Source organism: Canis lupus, chromosome 3 (assembly GCF_011100685.1).
Source record: "Canis lupus familiaris isolate Mischka breed German Shepherd chromosome 3, alternate assembly UU_Cfam_GSD_1.0, whole genome shotgun sequence".
NCBI lineage: Eukaryota > Metazoa > Chordata > Mammalia > Carnivora > Canidae > Canis > Canis lupus.
In genome coordinates this window covers 76,343,241-76,368,033 of record NC_049224.1, presented here as the reverse complement: position 1 = coordinate 76,368,033, position 24,793 = coordinate 76,343,241, and the positions used below count along the sequence as shown (strand labels likewise).

General features: G+C 35.0%; 1 protein-coding gene across 9 annotated transcripts in view; it reads right to left on the bottom strand.

Annotated features, from left to right (window-relative positions):
* ARAP2 (ArfGAP with RhoGAP domain, ankyrin repeat and PH domain 2) overlaps positions 1–24,793 on the bottom strand; it is a 190,719-nt gene that overhangs the window by 42,611 nt on the left and 123,315 nt on the right. For 8 of the 9 annotated variants that reach the window (XM_038533515.1, XM_038533511.1, XM_038533510.1 and 5 more), the window contains 6 exons: positions 24,144–24,356; positions 20,425–20,530; positions 16,238–16,385; positions 14,497–14,565; positions 11,901–11,975; positions 8,224–8,341 (listed from right to left, as the gene is read on the bottom strand). In XM_038533515.1, coding sequence (XP_038389443.1) covers positions 8,224–8,341; positions 11,901–11,975; positions 14,497–14,565; positions 16,238–16,385; positions 20,425–20,530; positions 24,144–24,356 — 729 coding nt within the window. The remainder of the gene's footprint in view (positions 1–8,223; positions 8,342–11,900; positions 11,976–14,496; positions 14,566–16,237; positions 16,386–20,424; positions 20,531–24,143; positions 24,357–24,793) is intronic. The other variant, XM_038533517.1, reaches the window with a different exon arrangement.

Below are 24,793 nucleotides of genomic sequence, written 5' to 3'. Positions count from 1 at the left end.
GACTACCTAAAAGAGACCCTAACACCTAGAACACCATTAAGAATATGATGAAATTTAGCTCATAAATGAATGTGTTCATGGACATTTGTTATTCAGCTATTAAAAAAAAACTTCAGAGGTGCTATCCGTTAGATAAAAATCTCAGAAATAATGCTATCCTTTTGTAAAAGAAACCAGTTTCTTATTCTATTTTCTTTTTAATTCAGGTAACATTGTGGTTTGCTTATGGAAAGCTATTTGCATAGGCAAGTACTTAATTGCAAAAGGACTAGCAAAGTTAATTTTGTTCAGTAGTAATAACCTTTGTTTATCCCAACATGATTATCATGTTATAATTTTTTATCAATACCAGTGAACAATTTATAGCTGATAATATCATAGTCAATTAATAGAAATTATAAAATGTGCCTTCAACAGAGAATGGATCAAAACAGTCATAGAATACTTTTAAGTCATTTATGTCTATTAGTGAAAATATCAGAAATGTTTTTAAAAAAAAAAAATTAAATTTTTATTTATTTATGATAGTCACAGAGAGAGAGAGAGAGAGAGAGAGGGGGGCAGAGACACAGGTGGAGGGAGAAGCAGGCTCCATGCATCAGGAGCCCGACGTGGGAATCGATCCAGGGTCGCCTGGATCGGGCCCTGGGCCAAAGGCAGGCGCCAAACCGCTGTGCCACCCAGGGATCCCTCAATCAGAAATGTTATGTGGTTATTAAATGTTATATAATATTATACATTAACTGTTGATATAATAGTCCAGAAGCAAGAAGTTAATGACATCTTACAGACTTCTTCTTAATAAGTACTCATCTGTATGTTTTATTTTAGGTAATCATATTTTTAAATGTATCACAAATTTTTAGCGTAGAGTTAAAAAAATCTGGTTTTTACAATTACAATCAAAGCTTCATAGATAGTTTTTTCCTGATCAAAATATGACAATCAGTTAATAAAATATTACAACAGAAACATGCTCAGAAAGAAGGAAATTCAAACCTTTTACAGCACCCTGAAAATGGCATAATTGAAATAGCAAGAACATCAGCTTTAACATAAAGATGCTGATGTTGGTCTCTCAAGATCATAGCCATATATAAGTCAGTTCAACTCTTTCATCTCTTCCTAAATACAAAGAGCACCGCATTCTGGTTTCATTTTCAGTTGAAGTAAGAATGTTAATGACAAACAGGAAAGAGCATGTCAAGAGCATCATATTCATTTGGTAACCACGATATTTTCATTGGTGGTAAAATCAAAAAGTAAAATGACCAAATATATCACATCCTCAATACTGATCTTCCCTGCTATGACCACAGCATTCCAGAATATCAATAATCTCAAGTCCACAGAAGAAGAAAACAATTTTCTGCTTCCAGTGTAAAGAATCAGATTTCTGCTAACTGTTCAGTATAATGAAATGCAGTTCTGCATTCTGTGCTTATTGGAGCAAGCCTACTCACTATGACAATGGCAATTACAAGAAAAAAACAAAAACCACACAAACAACAACAACAAAAAAACTCGAGCAACTAGGCCATACATCTTAAAGACAAATCTACCTATTTACAAATACACGTCTTCCACATAGACAGCTACGTATATAACAGACATTCAATAAATAAATACTCAAGGAGTGAAGTATCTTGTCAATTTCTAGGGAAAATATTTGCAAATGAATCAGCAAAGTTTTTTTTTTTTTTTTTAAGATTTTGTTTATTTGTTCATGAGAGACAGAGACAGAGACACAGGTGGAGGGAGAAGCAGGCTCCATGGAGGGAGCCCAATGTGGGACTCAATCCCAGGTCTCCAGGATCACACTATGAGCCAAAGGCAGGCACTTAACGCTGAGCCACCCAGGCATCCCTAGACAAAATTCTTTGTAAACCAGACAAAATCTTCTGTGCTTTTTATCAATCCCATTTTTCTTGAAGTAATTCTCTAAAACATTTGACAAAAATTATAATTTCCCATAAGTTGCCAAAGTTATAAATTCAATTGTTGACTACTCCATAAATAGCTGTCTTCTATTAATGGAGGTTATACTTAGAATTAACTATTTTTTTAAAAATATTTTATTCATTCATTCATGAGAATACAGAGAGGAGAGAGAGAGGCAGAGACACAGGCAGAGGGAGAAGCAGGCTCCACGCAGGGAGCCCGACATGGGACTCGATCCCAGGTCTGCAGGATCAGGCCCTGGGCAGAAGGTGGTGCTAAACCGCTGAGCCACCCAGGCTGTCCTAACTGTATTTTTTTTTTTTTAATGAAAATAACTAGTAATATCATGAGTACTCTTCACATTTGACATTATCTAATTCTTGGTTCTACTACTTGCAATCTTTGGGACACTACTGACACCATTAACAGCTGACATTTCTGGAATAACTATGTATGAGACATTATATATATATCTGATACTTTGCATCCATTGTCACTTTTAATCTACACAGCATTCTTCATTAGGTATCATTCATATTACATGCATAAAACCCAAGGATCAGAGTCAACATCCCTAAAGTCAAACCCTACCTTGTTCAAGGGAAGAACAAAGATTTGAACCTCAAATCTATCTGACTTCCAAGCCCAATGTTTTTAAACTCCACACTTAACTTTTATTTGGGGTAACTAAGTAAATCCCCAAAATGATTTTCTCACATGAAATTCGGGAAAAAAAAAAAAAGCATCAACTTGCTAAGATTTTTTTGAGGGCCAAAACAGGTAACAAAAGTGAAAAACAGGGTCAGTTCGTACTTCTCTCTTAATTTGCTTATCTTTGGTGAGAAGATGGTAGAAAGAATACCAAGAAAGTTTCAACATCCTGCACTTAAGGAAATGGACAAGTCCACAATTGGTTTGGAAGTGAGAATTGTATTCCTAACTGGAACACAGTATCTGGATTGAAATAAAATCTCCCTCTTCTTTATTACAAGAAGATTTATATGAAAAAGAGGGTCACTACAAGTAGATACTACAGTGATAGTTCTAAAGTGTTCTTAGCTATAGTGAAGTCACAGTATAACTGGGACTGTAGATATAGAAGTAAATATAGATTTGCAAAAAAAAAAAATTTGTCGAGTATGTTTTTCTCATCAGTATCATAGTATGAAATACTTCAGAAGAATGAAAATCCTGACGGATCCAAGTTTCTTCATTTAAAGCAAGAGCTGAAACATGAGATGAAAAGATAGGCATTATTAGACTATCAAATGCCACATTTATAAAATGGCATTAAAATCCACCTTAAGAGATAATAAGGCAGGAAAAAATGAGACATCAAACATTGCTGGAATATAAATTCCTACCAATAAAAAAGTTTTTATTTATAGTTCCATTTGCAACCATCTGTCATGATAGATTATATGGTATGCATGTCATCTGGCATTAGGGCATTACTAGAAATAAATAACTCAGTTGCACACTGTGTCTAGTACAAAAATTGCTGAAAATTCACTGCAGTTATTTGAGAAGAAAAGGTGAAGAAGGTGGTTATTTAGCTAGGTAAACCACATTATCAATATCTTAAAATCAGGTTCACAGAATAAACCTGGCCTCCCTTGTTAAAGAGAGAGCTATCCATTTTCCACTCCAAATAATAGGCATTGTCCTTAAATTTCTGGCAATAATGACACAGGACTTCCTGAAATGATGATTCCCTCAATAGTTAAATTCTTAGTGCCAAACTAAGAGCTATGCAAATTTTTCTCTGTCCTGTCCACACAATCAGAGAGTCCTGTCTACAATCAGAGGGTGAAAGTACTTTCTGTGTGTCATCAGGAGAGGGGCTAGAAAGAATCTTGATTAAAATTGTACACATCTTCCATATCACAGTAACTATGAGGAAGAAACAAGAAAACGCTGTTATGATATTGCTTCAGAGAAAGTAACTGCTTCATAAACCTGAACCTCTCAGTGAAGAAGCCTACTTAAATGAGTGCCTCCCCCATCCCAGTGGTTATTAGTTTATTTTCTTTTCCAGCATGTGAATGCCCTGAGGATATAGGGCTAATCTGCAAAAGACAGCTTTGGTTTTAAGATGAAGTATTAAAATAAAAGCATACTTGAGAAGGTTAGCTCTGGATAAAGGTGATACCCTCTTCTTGGATGGGTTTCAGCATGTCTTAATGACTGGCAAGCAGTAGGTTAAGGATGCTTGGTATCTTTCAAAGAATCAGACAAAAAATGACTTTTTTTCTATCTAGTACAAATTTCAAAGGTCTTACCAGATATTCACTTAGAGGGAAAACTAATTCATAAATTATCTAAGCCTAGAATCCATCTAACTCAGCTTTACATATAAATTCTCAAAATATAGGTTTTACTAAGACACATTTTTCCATCAATCTGACTACCATATTAGCAAAATAAGATCACTCTTTGTCTGTTGGAACCTAATCCCCAATGTGATGGTATTAGTAGACAGGGCCTTTTGGAGGTCATGAGCACAGAACCCTCATGAATGGGATTTTGTAAAATAAGAGAGACCCCAAAGAGCTCCCTCCACCATGTGAGCGAGCAAAGACAGCCCTCTATGAAGCTGAAAGCAGGCCATCACCAGACACTGAATCTGCTGTCACCTTGATTTTGTGAAATTTCCTAACCTTCAGAACTATACTGTGAAAAATAATTTCTACTATTTATAAGCCCCCATCTACAGATTGGTTATAGTGGTCTGAATGGACTAAGACACCATTTCACCAATGACAATAATGATGTAATGATACATGAGTCACTAATCAACATGTGTCTGCATTATTAGTTGTCACATCTATGGTAATTCCATTTATAGGTTTACAAATCTATTTTCATTATCCTGAACCATATAGGAGTATCTGAGCATTTATATAATACATATTTTCCTCTTATTTTTATATAATTAGGGAAGCATATTAATTTCTTAAAAAGTATAATAGCTTATCTCAAAGAGTAAAGGGAACATTACAAAATATTTATTATAAAAAGGGGCAATGGATATGATATTAAAATCCAGCACTTCTGGTTCACTTATTTACCTATTTACCTATTGATTTATTTTTGGTTACTTTGTTACTTGGGGATTTATACTTACATTTGAAAAAGCGGCAATTCCTTGCTGACATTCTTCCTATCAACTACAATCTTGTGACTACCAACGCCTTCACTTTTATCTTCTTTTTATATTTCACTTTATCTTCCCTGCATGTTACTAGAAATAAAGCTTTTAACATTTCAGAAGGTCAGGTGGAGTGCACAGGTTCCCATCTGCTTCAGAAGCCAGCAAAATCATAGGCCCCTCTGATGCTTTCTTAGCACTGGTCCCTTAGAAGCAGTAAAAATGATCTTAGTTTCCTCTTCTGGAGAATTCTACTTAAAAAGTTGACCAAATATTAAAACCATGCCAAATCTGAATTCTTAACTCCATCAAATGTATTTTCTTGGTGTGCATGGGGTGTTCCTTTGGTTATATATTTAGATAGTCACGAATTGAAACAACTTGAGGTCTCCTACGTCTTTTTATATTTTCATCAAGATAACTTTTTTAATTGGAGAGAAGGAACAACAAGTAAAAACTCAATAGAGTCTTACATTTGTGATGAACTGATTGTCATATGCAAATTGATACTCATTTTCAGAGGAAGCAAGAGAGATCTCATTTCCCAAGAAAAGTCTAATAATGATGTTTCCAGATACACTGCAATCTCTCTTCTAGCTATATATTATACTTCCTTCCTATCCTCCTTCATTCTGCTTGCTCCTTCAGTCAGGAGCACCAATGCCCAAAGGCACAGAGCTCCAATGATGTGACACAGGGAAATGCTTTGACTCAATTCCTGAGAGATTAAGGGCAGTAGGGAGAGGCTGGCTACCCCCAAATCCATGATTCATGATTTTGCTGAGGATATCCTAATAAAAACAACAGAAACAGAAGCATTTAGGAAACAATCAGCTATCTAAGAACTAACCAGGGCCTTGAGATCTATCTCCTAGTGATTCCTAATTTGTAAGCAGGAGTCACTTTGCATGTACCTTTCACATTTTGATAGAGCTAATCACAGTCCAAGTCACTCAAGTCCAGAATGCATCTATTTTTTGTTCCACCTTAGTTAACAAGATATTTGTAGGAAATGTTCCACACCAATGCACTATATTAGAGATAGTGACAGATATAAAGGTCTAAAAAAATATGGTAAATGTCTAAAAAAATGTGGTAAATGTCCTAAAAAACATATGGTCTAGGACAGAATCAGATGTATATACATTACTATTCTACTAGTCTGATAATATGCAGTATTATAGATCAATAAACAAATAATCAGAAAAAGCTCAGTGAAAACTATGTTCATCTAAACATCAACATGGAAGAAGGGTTATTTGAACTGGATCTTGAAGGATGGGCAATGAAAAAATAACGAAGGGTTTTAAACCCTTAAAGGGTGGAACAATATGATCTTATTTGTGATTCAGAAAGATACTTTTGGCAGTAATACTGACAGTTATCTTTTACTCACAATTATGATGAATCTAGTAACCTATACCCCCTTTCCTTAAAATGAAGCAGCAACAAAAATCAAAAGACTATACCACCCATATACCTATAGTAATGCAAAACTGTGCTTCACCAGTAGACTTTAATTGCATGGCAACTATGTACAAGGGACTATGCCAGACACTAAAGACAAAAGAAAGAAAGCCCCTCTTTCCTTCTAAGGAGTTCTCATCAAGAGACAAACATAAACCCACATGATAGGCACTATAAGAAAAGATAAGACAAAGTGCAATGGAACCTTTAGTATGGGTTTTAAAGGAGGTCAACAGGCAGGCCAGATGGGGGCGAGTAAAGGTACAGTGGGAAAACCCCAGCTCCTCCAGGTTGGGCAAGCACAGAGGAAGAGGGGATTGTCTATAAAGAACATGTAAAGTGAGAAAAGATAGCAAAGGAGATGGAGTCAGCAGAAATCTACCACGTAGGGGATAGACAGAAGAAGAAGTGACAAATAAGATAAAACAGTGAGAGGGCCAGGAGGAGAAACCACACAGCATCAAAAACATTGAAGACCTTCAAAGGGAAAGGGAAAGGGAATGGCCATTAACAATAAAGGCTACAGAGAGGAAAAAAACAAAACAAAACAAAACAAAACAAAAAAACAAAACCTGAAGCAAAGAGGGTGAGCTTCTAAGCTCACCTGAGCTTAGAAGTAGTGGGCCGCAGTGCTCATCTGCTGGAGCACTTTCTGTACATGGGGATGACTGAATATGGGGAGACACAGTGTGAACCAACACTAAAACATGGGAGCCACTGACTCCTCACAATGAATAGTATAAAATTACTTTTTAATACAAATTAGATTTTTAAAGAACCATGTTTTCATGCTTGGTATGAAAACATCAAGATGAACTAACAAAAAGACAAAGTATCTGACATCCCATTTCCTTCTAACACTGACTGCAACACTCCTAATAATACACGATGGGGTATTTTAACGTTGAATTTCAATTTCTATCTTGAGCTTGCAGGTGGCAAGACTACTTTTGGCGGTTTGACAAGTATACTTGAAAGGGTCCCAAGACCTTAGGAGGTATCAGCTAGACAGATGGTCAAGGTACAAAGATATTCTGCATCTTTTTTTTTTTTTTTTCCTACAGGTCTTTAACCACCAAATGGTGTCATTAGAATGTAAAGCTTATTCAGCATTTGACTACTGGGGTAGTCAAGGTGTTTTCAAAGCTCCCTTTATCCTTCCACGTCTGAGATAAAAGATGACAAATATCTGATTCACTCCACTAAAGACAGATGAAAGGGGAAAACCCAAAAAAGAAGCTTCCACTAGGCTTAACACAAATTGTCTTTTAAAATAACAAATCATCTTTTAAATGAACATTCTTTGTTTTTGTTAAAAGGGTAACATATCGGAATGAGGTGGGTGGCCATTTAGAATATTGTTACAAATCAAACCGCTTGTCCTTATAAACAAAGGCCTATTTCGTAAAGCAGCAACATAGCACCTAATGCTTTGCACTATATTTTTATAGTCAATTAAATAATCTAACTGTTGAGATGAGTAAAATCATAGGAGGGCAACCTCAAGGGGCAATAACATACTAACACACGCACCGAGGCAGAAGGGAATTCAAAATGAGATATTAATCTTTAAAAAGCATAAAATGTCTGTAATGACTTGTCACAAAAATAGTACTTCTTCGCACTGTAAGGAAGTTAAGAATCTTAGCATGAAAATCACTTACCTAGCTCTTCATTTTCAATGACTTCAAATGTGGCCCAGATATCGCCTTTCGTAGGAATTATATTTTTTATTGCTAATATATCATTAGTTAATTCCTCTGCTTCCATCACTGGAGATATCTACGAGAGAGGTAAAGTTTCTTCAGAAGGAATGTCAGACACAGAAGTCAACTAATGACAGAGCCAGTAGTGCTCTCACCCCATCTACCAACTTACAGTGCTCCAAGTTTCTTACTTAGTATGCTTACCTAGCTTCTCTAAGCACATAGAAAACACAGCCTGTTCAGATCTTCTCCATAAAATATTTTAATATGAGTGCAAAAAAAAAGATACTATAATATAGACATCAGGAAGAATTTTTTTTTCTTGCTTAGTGATTAATTAGCTCACTCAAGGAGGGAAGACTATACCTAGTCATACGCAGAAAGACCTTCACCAGACAATGAATCCAGTGGTATTCCAGGACTAACAATTTTCATTCATCAGTTCAATAATCAAGAGTTCAAAGTGGTTTGGTTTGTTCAGTCTGGGCCCTGAATTACACACAATCGACTGCTGTCTACTATGCCAAAAAGCCCCAGGGTTTCAGTGGTCTGTGGTGTGCCCTGCCTGCCAAGTGACAGATGGTGGGCTACCAAAGCATGCTGGAGCCAGGACTGCAGGGCAGAGGGCAGAGTGTGCAGTGCCAGCCTTGGGGCCAGCTCCACAAGAGTCCCACAGCCTCAGGCCATGGCATAAGCAACACCATCTTCTTCAGGGAGTTTTGGGATTTTTGATTTGTTTCTTCTTTCTTCTGTTTCTGCCAATCTTAAATGCATACTGGACAAAAGCAAGCTGGCTTTTCTCAGTATGAATTTAGTTATAATGTTAAACAAACAGAAGATGTTTTAAACATTAGGATATTGCAACTGCAACCTACTTTGTATAATTTCAGTAAAGTATGTTATCTCTTTAAAAGTTTCTTCAAAAAAGAATGTGCTCATTACCATTTCTCCTGTCCATTCTTGACCACAAGCATATTACACACATATAAGAAACAAAACACTTTTTGTTACAGTTAACTCCTACAATCTATCTCCTGGACTTTGTGGAATGTATAGTGGAATATATTAATGATACAATAAAGTACACTGGTTTCTATTTTTAAAAGTCCAATGAAATATAATCTTAAAAAGAATTTAAAAAAACCTCTATCTGGGAAAATCAGAAAACTTTAAGTAACAGAAATATTAGATGAATCATTTCAATGATGTTCATCTGAATAGCTTTAACATTTTTTTAAAAGATTTTATTTATTTATTCATGAGAGACACAGAGAGAAAGAGGCAGAGACAGTGGCAGAGGAAGAAGCAGGCTCCATGCAAGGAGCCTGATGTGGGACTTGATCCCAGGACTCCAGGATCATGCCCTGGGCCAAAGGCAGGCACTAAACTGCTGAGCCACCCAGGGATCCCTCACTTTTTTTTTTTTTTTTTTAAGAAGCATAACCCTTTCTTTGTTTCTTTTTTAAAAATATTTTATTTATTTATTTATTCGTGAGAGAGAGAGAGAGAGAGAGGCAGAGATACAGGCAGGGGGAGAAGCAGGCTCCCTGTGGGGAACCTGATGTGGGACTCCATCAAAGGACCCAGGGATCATGACCTGAGCCAAAGGCAGATGCTCAACCACTGAGCCACCCAGGTGTCCCGAAGCATAACCCTTTCTTAAAATAATAAATTACGGAGAAACCAAACTGTGAAAGAGTCAGCAGGGAGTGACTCAGGTTGACATAGGAATGGAGAAACAGAACTCCATTCCTTGTCCCAGAAGACTCCCAAGGACAAAAAAAATTCCTAGAACTACTAGAACTACAAAAAGCATGCTTTGGGAATTATTACTCTAAGGAATATACAAATCAGTATGATGACCATGAGGTTAGAAATGGGATGACCCCGGTTTGTGTTGGCCTTAATACTTTTAATTCCCAGTTTGTTTTCATGTAAACTTGAGACATTACTTGCTTCACCTACCCCCTGGGGCTGAGGTAATGACCAACTGAAATAAATATAACTGAAGAGTTTTCTAAAGTCTTAAGCATGAAGCAAATGTTAATGATTATTTTTATATGTTTTCGTTGTTTTTAAAGAGAATTTGGGAGTTGTTATAAGTGAAACTAGACAGTCCTTTATGGGCATACACTTAAAATAAGTAAGAAATTTGTTCAATTGTAATAGCTTGTGTTATGGTCTTTTAAGTAGGACAAAGTTAAAATGAGCTATTAGAGAGTTTGTGTGTAGAGGGAGTTAGGTCATGTGCTCTGAATACCTCTTCTAGTTACTGATGAACCTGTGCTGACTGTATGTACTACTTCCTTGTGTCCCCTATTACCAACATACCACCATCAGCATAAGAAATTTGATGTGGTCAAGGTTCCTGCCCTCTTAGGGACAAAACTTATGATTACAGTAGTTCACTCTATGTTCTCAGTGAGTTAATGACCAGTGCTACACAGACTTAATATGTAATCAATTAAAAAGTACAGATTAATAATTACAATGTATTTAACAAAACTAAAGTCCAGAAATACATAAAACTTTTTTTAAATCTTAGACTTTAGGGGATCCCTGGGTGGCGCAGTGGTTTGGCGCCTGCCTTTGGCCCAGGGCGCGATCCTGGAGACCCGGGATCGAATCCCACGTCGGGCTCCCAGTGCATGGAGCCTGCTTCTCCTTCTGCCTGTGTCTCTGCCTCTCTCTCTCTCTCTCTCTCTCTCTGTGTGACTATAATAAATAAATAGATAGATAGATAGATAGATAGATAAATAAATCTTAGACTTTAGATAGCAGAATGTTTTCCTCATCCCAAGAATGTAGTCTTAACTAAGCAGGAATCTGAATTATCACTGTTACTCTCCCTCAGGCAGACTAAGTACAGGATATGACCCCATAAGGAGGATACTTTAATTCACGATAAAAAAAAAAAAAAAGTATCATATTCCTAAAACAGAGAAGAATTTCCAATATTCAAGTAAATTGAAAGACAGGAAGTCTAGAACACAAGAGTGGAAAGCATGCTTTGGGAATTATTACTCTAAGGAATATACAAATCAGTATGATGACCATGAGGTCAGAAATGGGATGACCCCAGTGTGTGTTGGCCTTAATACTTTTAATTCCCAGTTTTTCATGTAAACTTGAGACATTACTTGCTTCACCTACCCCCTGGGGCTGAGGTAATGACCAACTGAAATAAATAATAAAATAAATAATAAAAATAATACAGGACTAGTGGTATTAATTATTTATTAAACACTTATGTGCCAAGCAACTTACTGTTTTGTAATGCAGTATTTTAGTGAAGACTCACATCAATGATAAAATGTAAATACTCTAATTTTTCCCCATTTTACAGGTGAAACAATTTCAACTCAGAGTAAGAGGAACAAAATTTGAGATCAGGTTATTTTCTAGAACCTACAGAAACTCCTAGCCATAACCTAGAGCATCTAAGATGTTCTCTTTCCAAATGACTAAAACATGGAATTTCTGGAGGATATTGGAATAAAAAGTCAATCCTATCAATCAGTCCTTTGAACTGGACAGATAAAAATACAAAAAAATAATGGAAAATTCAAGATACCTAATTACTGAATACTAATACTTGCAATTTCCAAAAGTTTACATCCACCTTGAGGACTCACCCGAATTATAATACTGCAGTCAGGTTCCTTCTTTTCTACATAGACTTCAATTAGTAAATCTCCAGCCTGGGAAACCTAGAAAGGGGCAGATGTGAAAACAGCAAATATAAGTATGACACTTAAGACAGAAAATCCTAGTCCTATTGCTAAATATTTCAAAGTAGTTGAATGAGCCTGTCAATAGCATGATACCCATTTTTCCAGATGTGGTTGACAAGGAATCTACACAAATGATATAATTACAGTGCAATTTTTTTTATCTCTTAGTCAAGAGTTTAATGTCCTAAAATAGTCATTATTCTTAGTAAAATAATGCATCTGGCTACAATGAGAATATGCTGACTTCAACAACAGAAATTATAAGAGCCATCACTATGTATATTAATAGGATAGGCAAAATGAGAAGTGAAAATGATCCATATGTAATTGCCCTCTAATCTACAGTGTGGGTATCATATCAATAATTAAAAGGGGAAATAGGTGTTGCTAAATTTTCAAAGAGGTATGTGAAAAATTGAAACTTGAGGATAAATTAGGTTGGAGCTATATTAAAACTAAAAATAGAGAAAGTGTATTTAGCCAAAAAAAAAAAAAAAAAGTGAAGTGATAGAATAAAGTAGATGAAGAAGATAAATTTTTATTTTAATTATCTTCAGCCAACCATTTACCGTTCTAATATTTGGGTCACTATGATAACCCAGGAGACATTTAGTGAAGAAGAGAAAATCCAGAAAACAAAAACCATAAACTATCACTATGTATATCGACAGCATAATGTGGAAAAGATTAACGAAGAATCAAATAAATCTATGAAAAAATTGGGGATAGCTTTTTTCAGAAATTGCCTCAAGTTATGTAACCACTTAGAAATAATATCTCCCAACTAAAAAAAAAATGATCATATTGGAGAAACAATCATTCTGAAGTTAAATTTGCCTAAAAATAAAACCTGATGAACAAATTAGTGAGGAAAACATTAAAAATGTACTTTGAGGAAGTGTTCTTCATTATTCTGGCTCTACCGACTTAGAATAGCTTATTTCTAATTTTTCTTCCTCACTTTCGATATGCTACACAAAAATTCAAGGGAAGAAAAGATACAGTTGACATTTCTACTTTTCACTGTGTTTGCATAAACAGCTCTCCAGGAAGGACACATTTTAAAAATTAAAAACGCAAACACAAAGGACTCATAAAGAGAAGCCAAAACAAGAATAGCTACGAAATTCAAACAGGGAGAAGACATGGAGGCTGTCAAAAAAATACACCATAGCAGAGTTTTGAATGCATTAGAGAAAAACACAAGCAAAAGAACAGGTTTCTCCGAAGTCCTCTACTTTTCTTGTCCAATTACTCTATTTTATAGACAATTCTTTTCTTCTATTTACTGACTTGTACTTAATTAAAAAGCAGCCAAGACTCATTTCATTGTTGTAGTATGAATACAAAAGATAAAAATGCAGGAGGACACTCATACTTCATCTAATAACAACATAGGTAATGCTGCCAAAGATTATCCTTTGGGCTCACACAACACTTTATTTCAATACTGAAACTCCCCAAAAAGCAGTAATTCAAGAGAACTGGTAAGTCAGATTTTTTTTAGTGTTAACTCCTCTGGAGGCTGCATTTCTTACTTAAGGTCAAAATAGAGGAGAAGCTTTCTTAGGTAAGTAGGATATCACGGTACTAGTACTCAGGGATCTCGAGCACTAGAATGGAAGCCTTTACTCCCCGGCTTCATATGGAATGGTACCTCCAATGACTTCTCTGATATCAGGAATAAGGTAAATTTAGAGTTTGACTAATAAGTTAGCATTTACCTCATTCCCTGTGTATATCTATAAAAAGAATATATTTGACCCATTGATATTATTTACATTGGTGTCCTGAATCCACTACAATTCCTAGTGATTAGAAGATTAAATATGAATTTTAAGACAATCCAGTGAATGTTCATCAAACAAGGCAAGGTACACTAGAAAACTGCAGGGCAACCTGAACACACAAATTTAATATATATAATGTGACTCAGGAAAGCAAAAGAAGATTTAGAAAATAGTCAATTTAAGACATAAATCAGCGTATGTGACAAAGATGACATTAGAAACATTCCACTAATATAATCATCTGAGAGCATGCAGAGCAAAAGCATAAAGGAAATAATTTATATTTTCAAAATCATAATGGAAAGAATCATTATAGAGCTGAATTTTCAATTTACTCTGGTATTTCTTTGGCTTTAAATGCTTCCTTTGAAATCCACTGGCATTTTTAATAGCGCATTTGTAACTAAAAATTGATTTTATAAAGGGCACTGATATGATTAATAATGATTTTTCCCTCTGTATTTTGAAAAATTTACATTAACATACTTTGGCATTTTGCATATAAGCAACATGCTGCAGAATTACACAACTATTTTATCTAGGTTCTTTTTCCCCCATTACTTTTATTTTGCTTCAAACAGGAACTTGAAAATAAATACAAGAAACATCTTTACTTACAATAGAAGTTTTTTGGTTTTTTTTGTTGTTTTAATTTAATTTTTTTGTTTTGTTTTTAATTCTTTGGAGATCTAACTATTTCTACTCACTTGAGTGTCTTTCCACTTGGTAATAAAGCTATTTTCTATGTCCATTTGTTTGACTTGGTCTTCTTTAACCTGTTTAAAATATAATTTGGGACATTCTAATAAAATACAAGGAGTGATGGTACTCGTCCTCACATAACTCTTCAGGAATTTAAAGACCAACAATTTAAAAATAAATGAGAATGGCCATTTTAATCAGCACAGGCCCATATAGTAGGACAGAAATAAAGTCAACATGACAGAGCTTCATAAAATTCAGAGCATTTTCTGATGATATTACTTCAAGCTGTGGATTCCATCAATGGAAGCTGTATCACTAAGCAACTTAATAAGCAAAGGGGCTAACAAATGATTCGCTACAATATTTATGTAAGTTGAGAGACAGGACTCATGCCTCAAACTGAAATCCTCATTAAGTGCATATGAAATATCCACCACGTAAGGTTAGAGTTAGCAAAACTACAAAGATAACCATTATTTTTTTTTATTCAGGTAACAGTACAAAAAATAGAAAATAAAGAGAGCATGTAAAGCCACATGTTATTTTTGTTCCTAATTCTTTCATTTCTCAGCATCACAATTATTGCAAAGAAGCTGCTGTTGATCAAAAACAGTGGACACATATAGAAAGAAAAAAGAGATCAAAGAGCAAAGAGAATCCAACAATTTTGGTGTCCATTCCTATATAAAATAAGATACAAAATGCTTGTTTTTATTTTCCTAAAATAGTTTTTTTCCCTTTAGGAATCTTGTGATCACTTACTAAAAGAAGGTAAGCCTACATATAATAACCTATTACAGGGAAGCCCGGGTGGCTCAGCAGTTTAGCGCCTGCCTTCAGCCCAGGGCGTGATCCTGGAGACCCAGGATCAAGTCCCACGTCGGGCTCCCTACATGGAGCCTGCTTCGCCCTCTGCCTGTGTCTCTGCCTCTCTCTCTCTCTCTCTCTCACATGAATAAATAAAATCTTTAAAAAATAATAACCTATTACATTAGCCCACTTGATTTCAACTAACATAGCCATAACCCTGGAAAACAAGAAGTCTTATACAACACCATTTAACAGAGGGCCCCAAAAGTTAGTACTCTGACAGTGGTAATTAAGATGCCAGTGGTAATCAAGTGATGAAACTGGAGCTTTGATCCAGATCCCTTAAATTCTCCCCCACCCCCATATTCAAACCCTGGGCTTATTTCCTCTATTTTTACTTCTTTCAACTAAGAAATCATCCTCATTCTGACAGTTTTCTGATGAAACATGAATATATTGACTTCATAAAATAGCAAACTGAAAGTCAAATAATTAAAACTGTTAACTTAGTAAAAAACCACAGGATATTATATCAGGATTTTATTCACTTCTAATTCAGACACTATAAAAAGAAAACACTAAAATGGATTCAATTGCAGAATTTATCAGCCTGGTATTTATTACTAAATTTGTGAAAGTCTAGATACACTTAATGCATACATATACTGACAAGGGAAAAAAGCCACAGAATCACCGTAAGTAGAAATATTCTGTACAAAAGACACCACCACATGGCTTTAAAAACAGCCAAAATTAAATAAATGGCTATAGCTTAAAAGGCTAGTTGTACCTAATATATTAAAGATCATATAACTATCCCTTATTTTTAGACATTCATAAAAACGTGATTATAAACATCCTAAAATATATAAATATTTTTTTCAACAGTAACATCAAAACTATTTTAACAAGGGCAGGATATAAAATATTTACCTCAAATATCTCAACATAATTGTTAATTAAGTCCTCGATTACATTCACTTCTTCACTAGTTTGTCCCTTAGTTTGAAACAAACAGGATGAAAAGACCAAGGCCAAATTATGCGCATTCATATGATTGATTTCTGAGCACTTCTGAACCCTGTTAGAGAAAAGCAAAACTCATTACAACACACGTCTATATGAAAATTTCACAGAACTTTAGTCACAATACCCATTTGTCATTACTTAGCACACACATACTGAAGGTGTCTAACGTAACAGGTATGGTGGTGATTTAAAGAAAAATGCACAGTTCTTTCTTCCAAGTAGTTTACAGTCTAGCTAAGAGCATAAGAAAAAAATAAAAGAAGATATGACTACAGGTTATAAAGCAGTGCAAGTCTGTTGATTGGAGGAGGGACTCACCATGTCCAAATAGTCACAGATAATGGTGCAATCTGAGGCTAAGGATTAAGATACACTTGCACAATGGTGGAAAATGACTAACGGGACTAAACCATAAATGAAAGAGGGGATAAGAGGCGTAGGTAAGTCGGAAACAAGGCAAGAGAGGTGAACTGGGAGGCGTATAGGAGAGAGCTCCAAATTCAAGATTCAAGGAAGAGCTGAGTTTTCCAGGAAGGAATAAATCAGGTGAGAAAATATTTGGCAGCATGTGTTTGTATAGTTATTCAAAATTGAATATTATCTTTCAAAAAGCAAACAACTTAAAAATACAAGTATACTTTTCTTGGATATAACTAAGAATGACTTTTTACAATGAACAGACATGACCAGAAGAATCAACTCTCCCCATGAGTAGGCTACAATATTTGTGTCTTATGAAGATCACTTAAAAGGACAACTGACCTTTGAATAACACAGTCTGAACTCTGTGGGTCCACTTAGATGTGGATTCTTTTCCATAAATACAGTATAGTACTATAAATGTGTTTTCCTTATGATTTTCTTAATAACATTTTCTTTTCTGTAGCTTACTTTACTATAAGAATATAGTATATAATAATACATATATCATACGCAATACGTGTTAATTGGCTGTACATGTTACTGGTTAGGCTTCTGGTCAACAGTAGGCTATTATTAACTTTGAGGGAGTCAAAAGTTATACATGGGTTTTCAACTGTGTGAGGGAGCAGTGCCGCTAAATCTTGCTTTGTTCAAGGGTCAATTCATACATGTTAAGTGCAAAGTCATTTAAAAAATACTACAGGCTTCACCCCAATAAAAGGAAATTTACATAGATACAAATGCACAGATGACACCTATAAATGACACACAAGGATGTATCTGTTGATGCTACTTGCCACTGACTATATATAATAGGACCCTGCTTAATTGCATAATTAGATTTATAAAAGTTAAAATACATACTAAAAAAGGAGACTAAATGTACCAAAGGAATAAAACAAGACTAAGTTAGGTACACTTGTCTATAAAAAGCAGAGATTCTAGTAGTTACAAAAAACAGTAAAAGGTGATGTAACAAACTCACAATAAAATACCAAATTGCCTAGCAGAGACAGAACAAGTGCAATCATCATATGTGATTTATAAGATGCAAAAGGAATTGCAGGTTAATAGAGGAGGGTGTAATAATTGTGGACATCCCTCTCAAAACCACTCCTGTACTTTTATCACACTAAATTATAAATATCTAGAAAATTTATCTGCAGGTCTGCCTGTGTTACTAGAAACGAAGCATCTCTCCCCATCAGGGACTCTTGCTTTAATCACACTGGAGTGTGTAATAAATATCTGGTGAATGGAATTAAGTAAATGTTAGTCATGGAGGAAGCGATCTGTTATCTGAGGCAGGAATGGAATTAAATGCTAAATCAACCTGACCTTATCCAAATCGACCTCTCAAACTTCTGACAACTCTATCAAACGTTCCCACCTTTTGTGAGACTTCCTTCCGCGATAGTATCCTCCTTTGCTACTCTTCATCTCTCTTCTCTTCCATTTCTGCAGCTGCCTTAATTTCTGGCATAAAGTCCACACTACACAGTTTTTTCCTTCCCTTCCTTTATTTCTATGCCGCACACCCAATCATTCCCAAGGATTCCTACTCAGCCCACTGAGTCCGTTCTCACACAGGCCTTCTCATTAGAAGCCCAAGGAAACGGTTTCCGGATTAGTTTCTCTGCATCTATTCTAATCTCTTCCCAATCAATCCCATTCATGGGTTATTGTCCCAAAACAAATTTGATCACTCTTTATGGCTTAAAAGAATAAAATATAAATGTTTTTACATGACCATCTGAGCCTTTCACAACCACCTGCCAGCCAACTACAAACTAGCTCATCCCCTAGCACACCTGTTTCCTAGAAAATACCCTCTACTCATTTCTCGTACTTATGTTTCTTTCACATCCTCCTCTTATACCCCTTTAGATGTGAAGCATCCCCTATATGTCAACACACGACAAATCACTCAATCCTTCCTCCTATGGTAAAATTTTTTATATTAAAAGCTGTCCCAATGTTGCTGTGTTTCCTAAAAAAATATAAAATGTCCTGCAGCACTCCTGTGCATTCACTCGGACATCCAGATGCTCAGGCTGGGAATGGTGGTCTTAAGACTTTTTGTCTTCCTGTATGCTTTTTTTTCTTTTAAAATTTTATTTATTTATTCACGAGAGACACAAAGAGAGAGGCAGAGACAGGCAGAGGGAGAAGCAGGTCCCGCTGGAGAGCCTGATGCGGGACTCGATCACAGGACCTGGGATCATAACCTGAGCCAAAGAAGCTCAACCACTGAGTCACCCAGGTGCCCAGGGGATTTCATTGTAAAACCATTTTCTTCACCCATCCTTCCATCCACTTACTCTCTGTCAACTACCAGTTGTTCTCTGTATTTAAGAATCTGGCTTTTTTTTCTTTTTTTTTTGGGGGGGGGGGGGTCTTTCTCCCTGCCTCCCTTCTGTGTTCATTTCTTTCTTCAATTCCATATATACGTGAAAACATATGGTATTTGTCTTTCTCAGTCTGAATTGTTTAACTTACTATAACATCCTCTAAGTCTATTCATATTGCAAATGATGAAAACCTCAATTTTTTTTATGGCCGAGTAGTATTTCATTGTGTTTGTTTGCTAACTTCTTTATCCACTCATCTATTGATGGACACTAAATGTTGCTTCTATGACTCGGCTATTGTAAATAATACTTCAATAAACATAGGGGTGCATATTTTTTTGAATTAGTGCTTTTACTTTCTTCAAGTAAATACCCAGTGGTGGAATTACTAGACTATATGGTAGTTCTATTTTTAATGTTTTGAGGAACATCCATACTGTTTCCACAGCAGCTACACTATCATATCCCCATCAACAGTGCATGAGGGATCCCTCCTCTCCATATCCTTGCCAACACTTATTATTTTCTGTCTTTTTGATACTAGCCATTCTGACTAGTGTAAGGTGATATCTCATGGTAGCTTTAATTTGCATTTTTCTGATGATAAGTAATGTTGGCCATCCGTATGTCTTTGAAGAAATATCTATTCAGATCCTCTGCCTATTTTTAATCAGATTATTTGTTTTTCTGTCATTGATTTGTAGAAGTTCTTTATATACTTTGAATATTAACTCCTTATCAGATATATCATTTGCAAATACCTTCCCCCAAACAGTAGGCTGCCTGGTTTTGTTGATGGCTTCCTTTGTTGTACAAAAGCATTATATTTTGTGTAGTCCCAATAGTTTAATTTTGCTTTTGTTTCCCTTGCCCAAGAAGACATCTAGAAACATGTTTCTAAGGCAAATGTCAAAGAAATTACTATGTCTTATTCTAGGATTTTTATTGATTCAGGTCTCACATTTATATTTTTTGGAGTATAACTCTTTCACCTCATTGATTAAGTTTATTCCTAAGTATTTTATTATTTTTGGTGCAATTATGTATGGAATTATTTTCTTAATTTCTCTTTCTGCTACTTTATTATTAGTCTCTAGAAATGCAACAGATTTCTGTATTTTTGTTTTGTATCCTATGACCTTACTGAATACATTTATCAATTCTAGTAGCTTTTTGGTAGATTGATCCATTTTTAAGATATGATGGGAAATTCTCAGTCACATACAGAAAGTTAGCTATACTACTTTAAATTTAAGTAATAATGACTTATCTAATACCATGTTTGAAACGTCTAGGAAAGTTCATGAAACCACCCACCTGTACAGGTGTTCAATTACAGCTGCCAATGTTGCTCGGTTGACCCCTGGAAGAGTACGTATAAATGCTCCATACTTTTTAATTCTTTCCTTGTCTTCTTGAGTATCTAGAGGTTAAAAACGAAACAAAACAAAACAATTTTAGGCCTAAACTAATAGTCTGGATTATATATTTGCATTTTGACAGTATTTTAAAACAATATTCATTACTGTATTTCACTAAGTGATCTAATCAAGTTTCAACAGAATAAACATTTGAACTTCTTTAATTCTGGAAAAGCATTTACATCAATATTACATGGTTATAAGCTGTAATTCTAATACTTTCTAATTAAAAACAAAGCACTTTCAAAACCCAGGTTTGCATTTCATTTTCCACTTTATGAACTACTGAACTTCAACTAATAGGAATATATTCAATTTATAACTAAAATTGCAGTGAAAATTGAGAGATAAACCAAAATTACTTGAACTTTGGCTATGGAAAGATTTCACTGTTATTTGAAAATGACATTTCTGATTTTTTTTTTCTTGTGAAATCATAAAAGTCTTACCAAAACTATGAACCATCCCAAAGCTATGAATTGCATTACTCCGCAGATCCATGTACAAGGCCTTTTACCAACCCTGGCACCTCCAACTCCTTGGGAAAGGGAAGGGGGCAATGGAAGGAGTCATGTGTAGGCCCTGATAACTCTGACACAGACTGAGAGGAGGCTGGACCCTCTGTCTCTGTCACTAACAGAACTTAAGTTAGTTATAGAGAGGAAGATGAGAAGGAATTATACTCCCCTCTCCAAACCGTGGAAGTCAAATATATGGAGAAACTAGACTCAGGAACCCCGAAAGTTCCAGACTCTAGAAAATGTGTAATTAGGGTCTGATCTGACCTGCTAAGTCACAGGGGAAATTAAAGGCCATTCTTCAAATAAATAACTTGTGCTGATTTTGTAACTTAAGGGAATTGCACTTATATATTCCTTTGCAATTCCCAACTACCTTTGGAAACAAGATTTTTTGATTTTCTGCTTAGCCCTACCTATTCTATTCACAGAAAACCAGCAGCACATTAATGATTCTTTAAAAGTACACGGTCATTTATAAAGGGCATTAGGATCCCTGGGGAGGTAGAAACTCTGTGGTACATGTTTGAAGTATACTCCTATTTAAAACTGTAACTGATAGCTCTTTTATACTGATTAAGCCTGCTGATAAGGTCTATAAAAGTAAACATGATCATATAGACTTAAATGTGCTAGCAGGTGACTTTCTAAAAAAGGGGAAAATACCCAAATTATATTCACAGGACTATAATGGAATTGAATGAAGAATTATCAATACAGTACAATCAATACAATCCAAACAGTTACTCTCTTCTCATCCAGTTTCTAACTACAATGGTATGTATTTATTTATTTATTTTTTAAAATTTTATTTATTTATTCATGGGAGACACAGAGAAAGAGGCAGAGACACAGGCAGAGGGAGAAGCAGACTCCATACAGGGAGCCTGACATGGGACTCGATCCTGGGTCTCCAGGATTATGCCTTGGGCTGAAGGCGGCGGCGCTAAACCGCTGAGACACCCGGGCTGCCCTAGTGGTATTTATTTAATAAAATATAGTTAGTACTACCACACTTATAACAAGAATTCATGCTAGTGCAGCATATTTTCACAAATCTAATAAGGGTAAAATAGATATTTTCAAAGCAAAGCTTAAGTAATTTGAAAGTAAAACTTAAGATAGATTTCAGGTCATATAGAAAATACAATGAACTGTTCAGCTAGCCACAGACTTCAGACAATTTATTGGTGTTCTTAGAAAAAGAGACCATAGATAATATTAATAGGTGGTATGACACCATAAGGCATTCTTTGCCTCAATGCACAGGACCCAAGAGATCTCTCCTAATATGAGGTCATCCAGAAAGTTCCAGGTTATTCTTGTCAGATCCAACACAGAGCACTTCTGATAAGTCAGGGTGAGCTATGCTAGATCTAAAAGCAAACAATTTTAAGACTATCTGACCTAGTATCCAAAACCTTCTCCAAGTAAATTCTCAAAGAATTCACACGCAAGTAAAAAGTGAACACATTTCTCTTTGATACATGCTACTATCTACCAACTACCTCCTCCTGGTAGATTGACAACATGAAAGACATCTTGTCACAGAACCTGATAATTGAGCAAAAGTATATTTGCCTCAAATTTTTGATAACTGGTTTTACAATAAAGACAATTTGGAAGCCTTTATAGAGATGCTATAAATAATTTCATATTTATAAATTATGATAAAATCTTGAGACAAAAATAAGGGTGGCAAGGTAATTGGGCTTAAAGAGATATATTATCTGATTCCATATTTTATATCCCATATAATTATGCAATCAACTTTCTTTTTGATTAGAGTTGAACCTATTGATTTGAGAAATACCAGGAAGCAAATAAAGGGCTTCTGGACTGGCAAATTGTGAAAAGCTTTATTTTAATAACAATCCCATTCCCCTCTTACTGACACTAATATGGGTCATTCTTGGGATAGTTTTTCACCTGTGGATGTTTTATGACATAATTTCTACATTAAACTCTTAAAATATCATATTTACATTGAGATTAAATAAATACTTTAATTGAAAAAGCCTATTTCTCAACAGAGAAACATCATATAGTTAAATTCAAAGGTGAATTTTGCAAAAAATCATGATATATATTAAACATACAAGTGAGAAATGTATTAGTAAATTATAGTAAAACGTTCAATGAAAATTTTTTAATTAAAAAATGCAGACTGAAAATCATTTTGAAAGTACTATAGATACATGAGAAATGTTTGTGGTTCATTAGTAGGGATTATATATAAATTATAGGTGTGGGGACAAATAATACAAAATAATAAAAATGAAAATAGTCCTATTAGAAAGGTGAGATTAAAAGTATTGTTTAGGGATGCCTGGGTGGCTCAACAGTTGAATATCTGCCTTTTGGCTCAGGGCATGATCCTGGAGTTCCAGGATCAAGTTCCACATCGGGCTCCCTGCATTGAGTCTGTTTCTCTCTCTATGTCTCTGCCTCTCTCTCTCTGTGTCTCTCATGAATAAATAAAATCTTAAAAAAAAACAAAAACAAAAATAAAAGCATGTTTAAAAGGCTTCATTTTTGTAATGCTTTTGTAAAAGGAGTTATTTTGAATTAACAGATGTAAATTGAAGTTTTACTGAATCAACCCAGTAAGTATTTTAATAAACTACCTCTCTAAGATCATTTTACACTGTAGCAAAGTTGCTTTTTTTTTTTTAATTAATGAAGGGAAAATGAAGAAGGAAAGAGTTTAAAAATGTTGTTATGTACTCCTACATTGGTAGAATAAATGATAGAGGCAAAGAACCAATGGGGAAATGGTATAAAACCAATCCTATTTTACATCTTTCATTTTAATCTTAAAGAGAAATTAATAGCATACATGGACTTGACTGAAACACTTCCAAAGTTAAAGCAAACACTAAGAAATCTGAAAACTAAGAATTAGTTTAACACACTATTTAGCAATCATTACTATACGTTTCTTTTGAGGTAGATATAAACAAATATTGATATTTGCACAATTTCTGTTCTAAGCCATTATGTACATTCCTTTCAATATTCAGATTATCAAAGATTTTTAAAAATAATTATCAAATTAGAAGGCAAGCATTTATTATCTTTGGTATCATATGATTACCTAAAGCAGAGATCCAATATGGATAGAGCTCCTTAGTAAGAAGTGCATCGTCAATGTCAGAGAGGAAATTTTTCAACACCCCTGTCACATCTTCAAGCTGATGCTTTCCAGCTCTCAATTTAAAGCTTCTTGCATCCTTTTTGAAACTCTCCAGGAGTTCACTTATGTGCAAAGGATCACCATTCTTTTGATAGATATATTTGCACCCTAAACCTTTGTTAAGAAAAAGTTAAACAAAAAAAGTCAAAAATCAAAATCCACTTTAATATCTTAGAAATAGAAAATTTTTGTGTTGGGATATTGAACAAGACAAAATCATTAACCAAGAGTTGATATTAACATCAGGAGGGAAAAGGCTCCGTCACCCACTAATTTTAGCATTTAAAATGCAAACCTGATGAACAAAGTACTTCAACCTCAGCTGTTAGCAAGCCCCTGGTCAGCCCTTCCCCCAGTTTTTCATGGTACCACAAGCACCCTATCTTCACTCTGTCTCCCAGAATTCAAGCTTGTCTCCAGTTTTACCAATAAAAGTGAAGATCTTGGTATATTTTTTTTAAAGCTCTTGCACTCATATTTGTATATTAATTTCCATTCCACATTTTCATCTTCAAGATGAAGAGCTGAGTCCTCTCCTTTTTTTTTTTTTG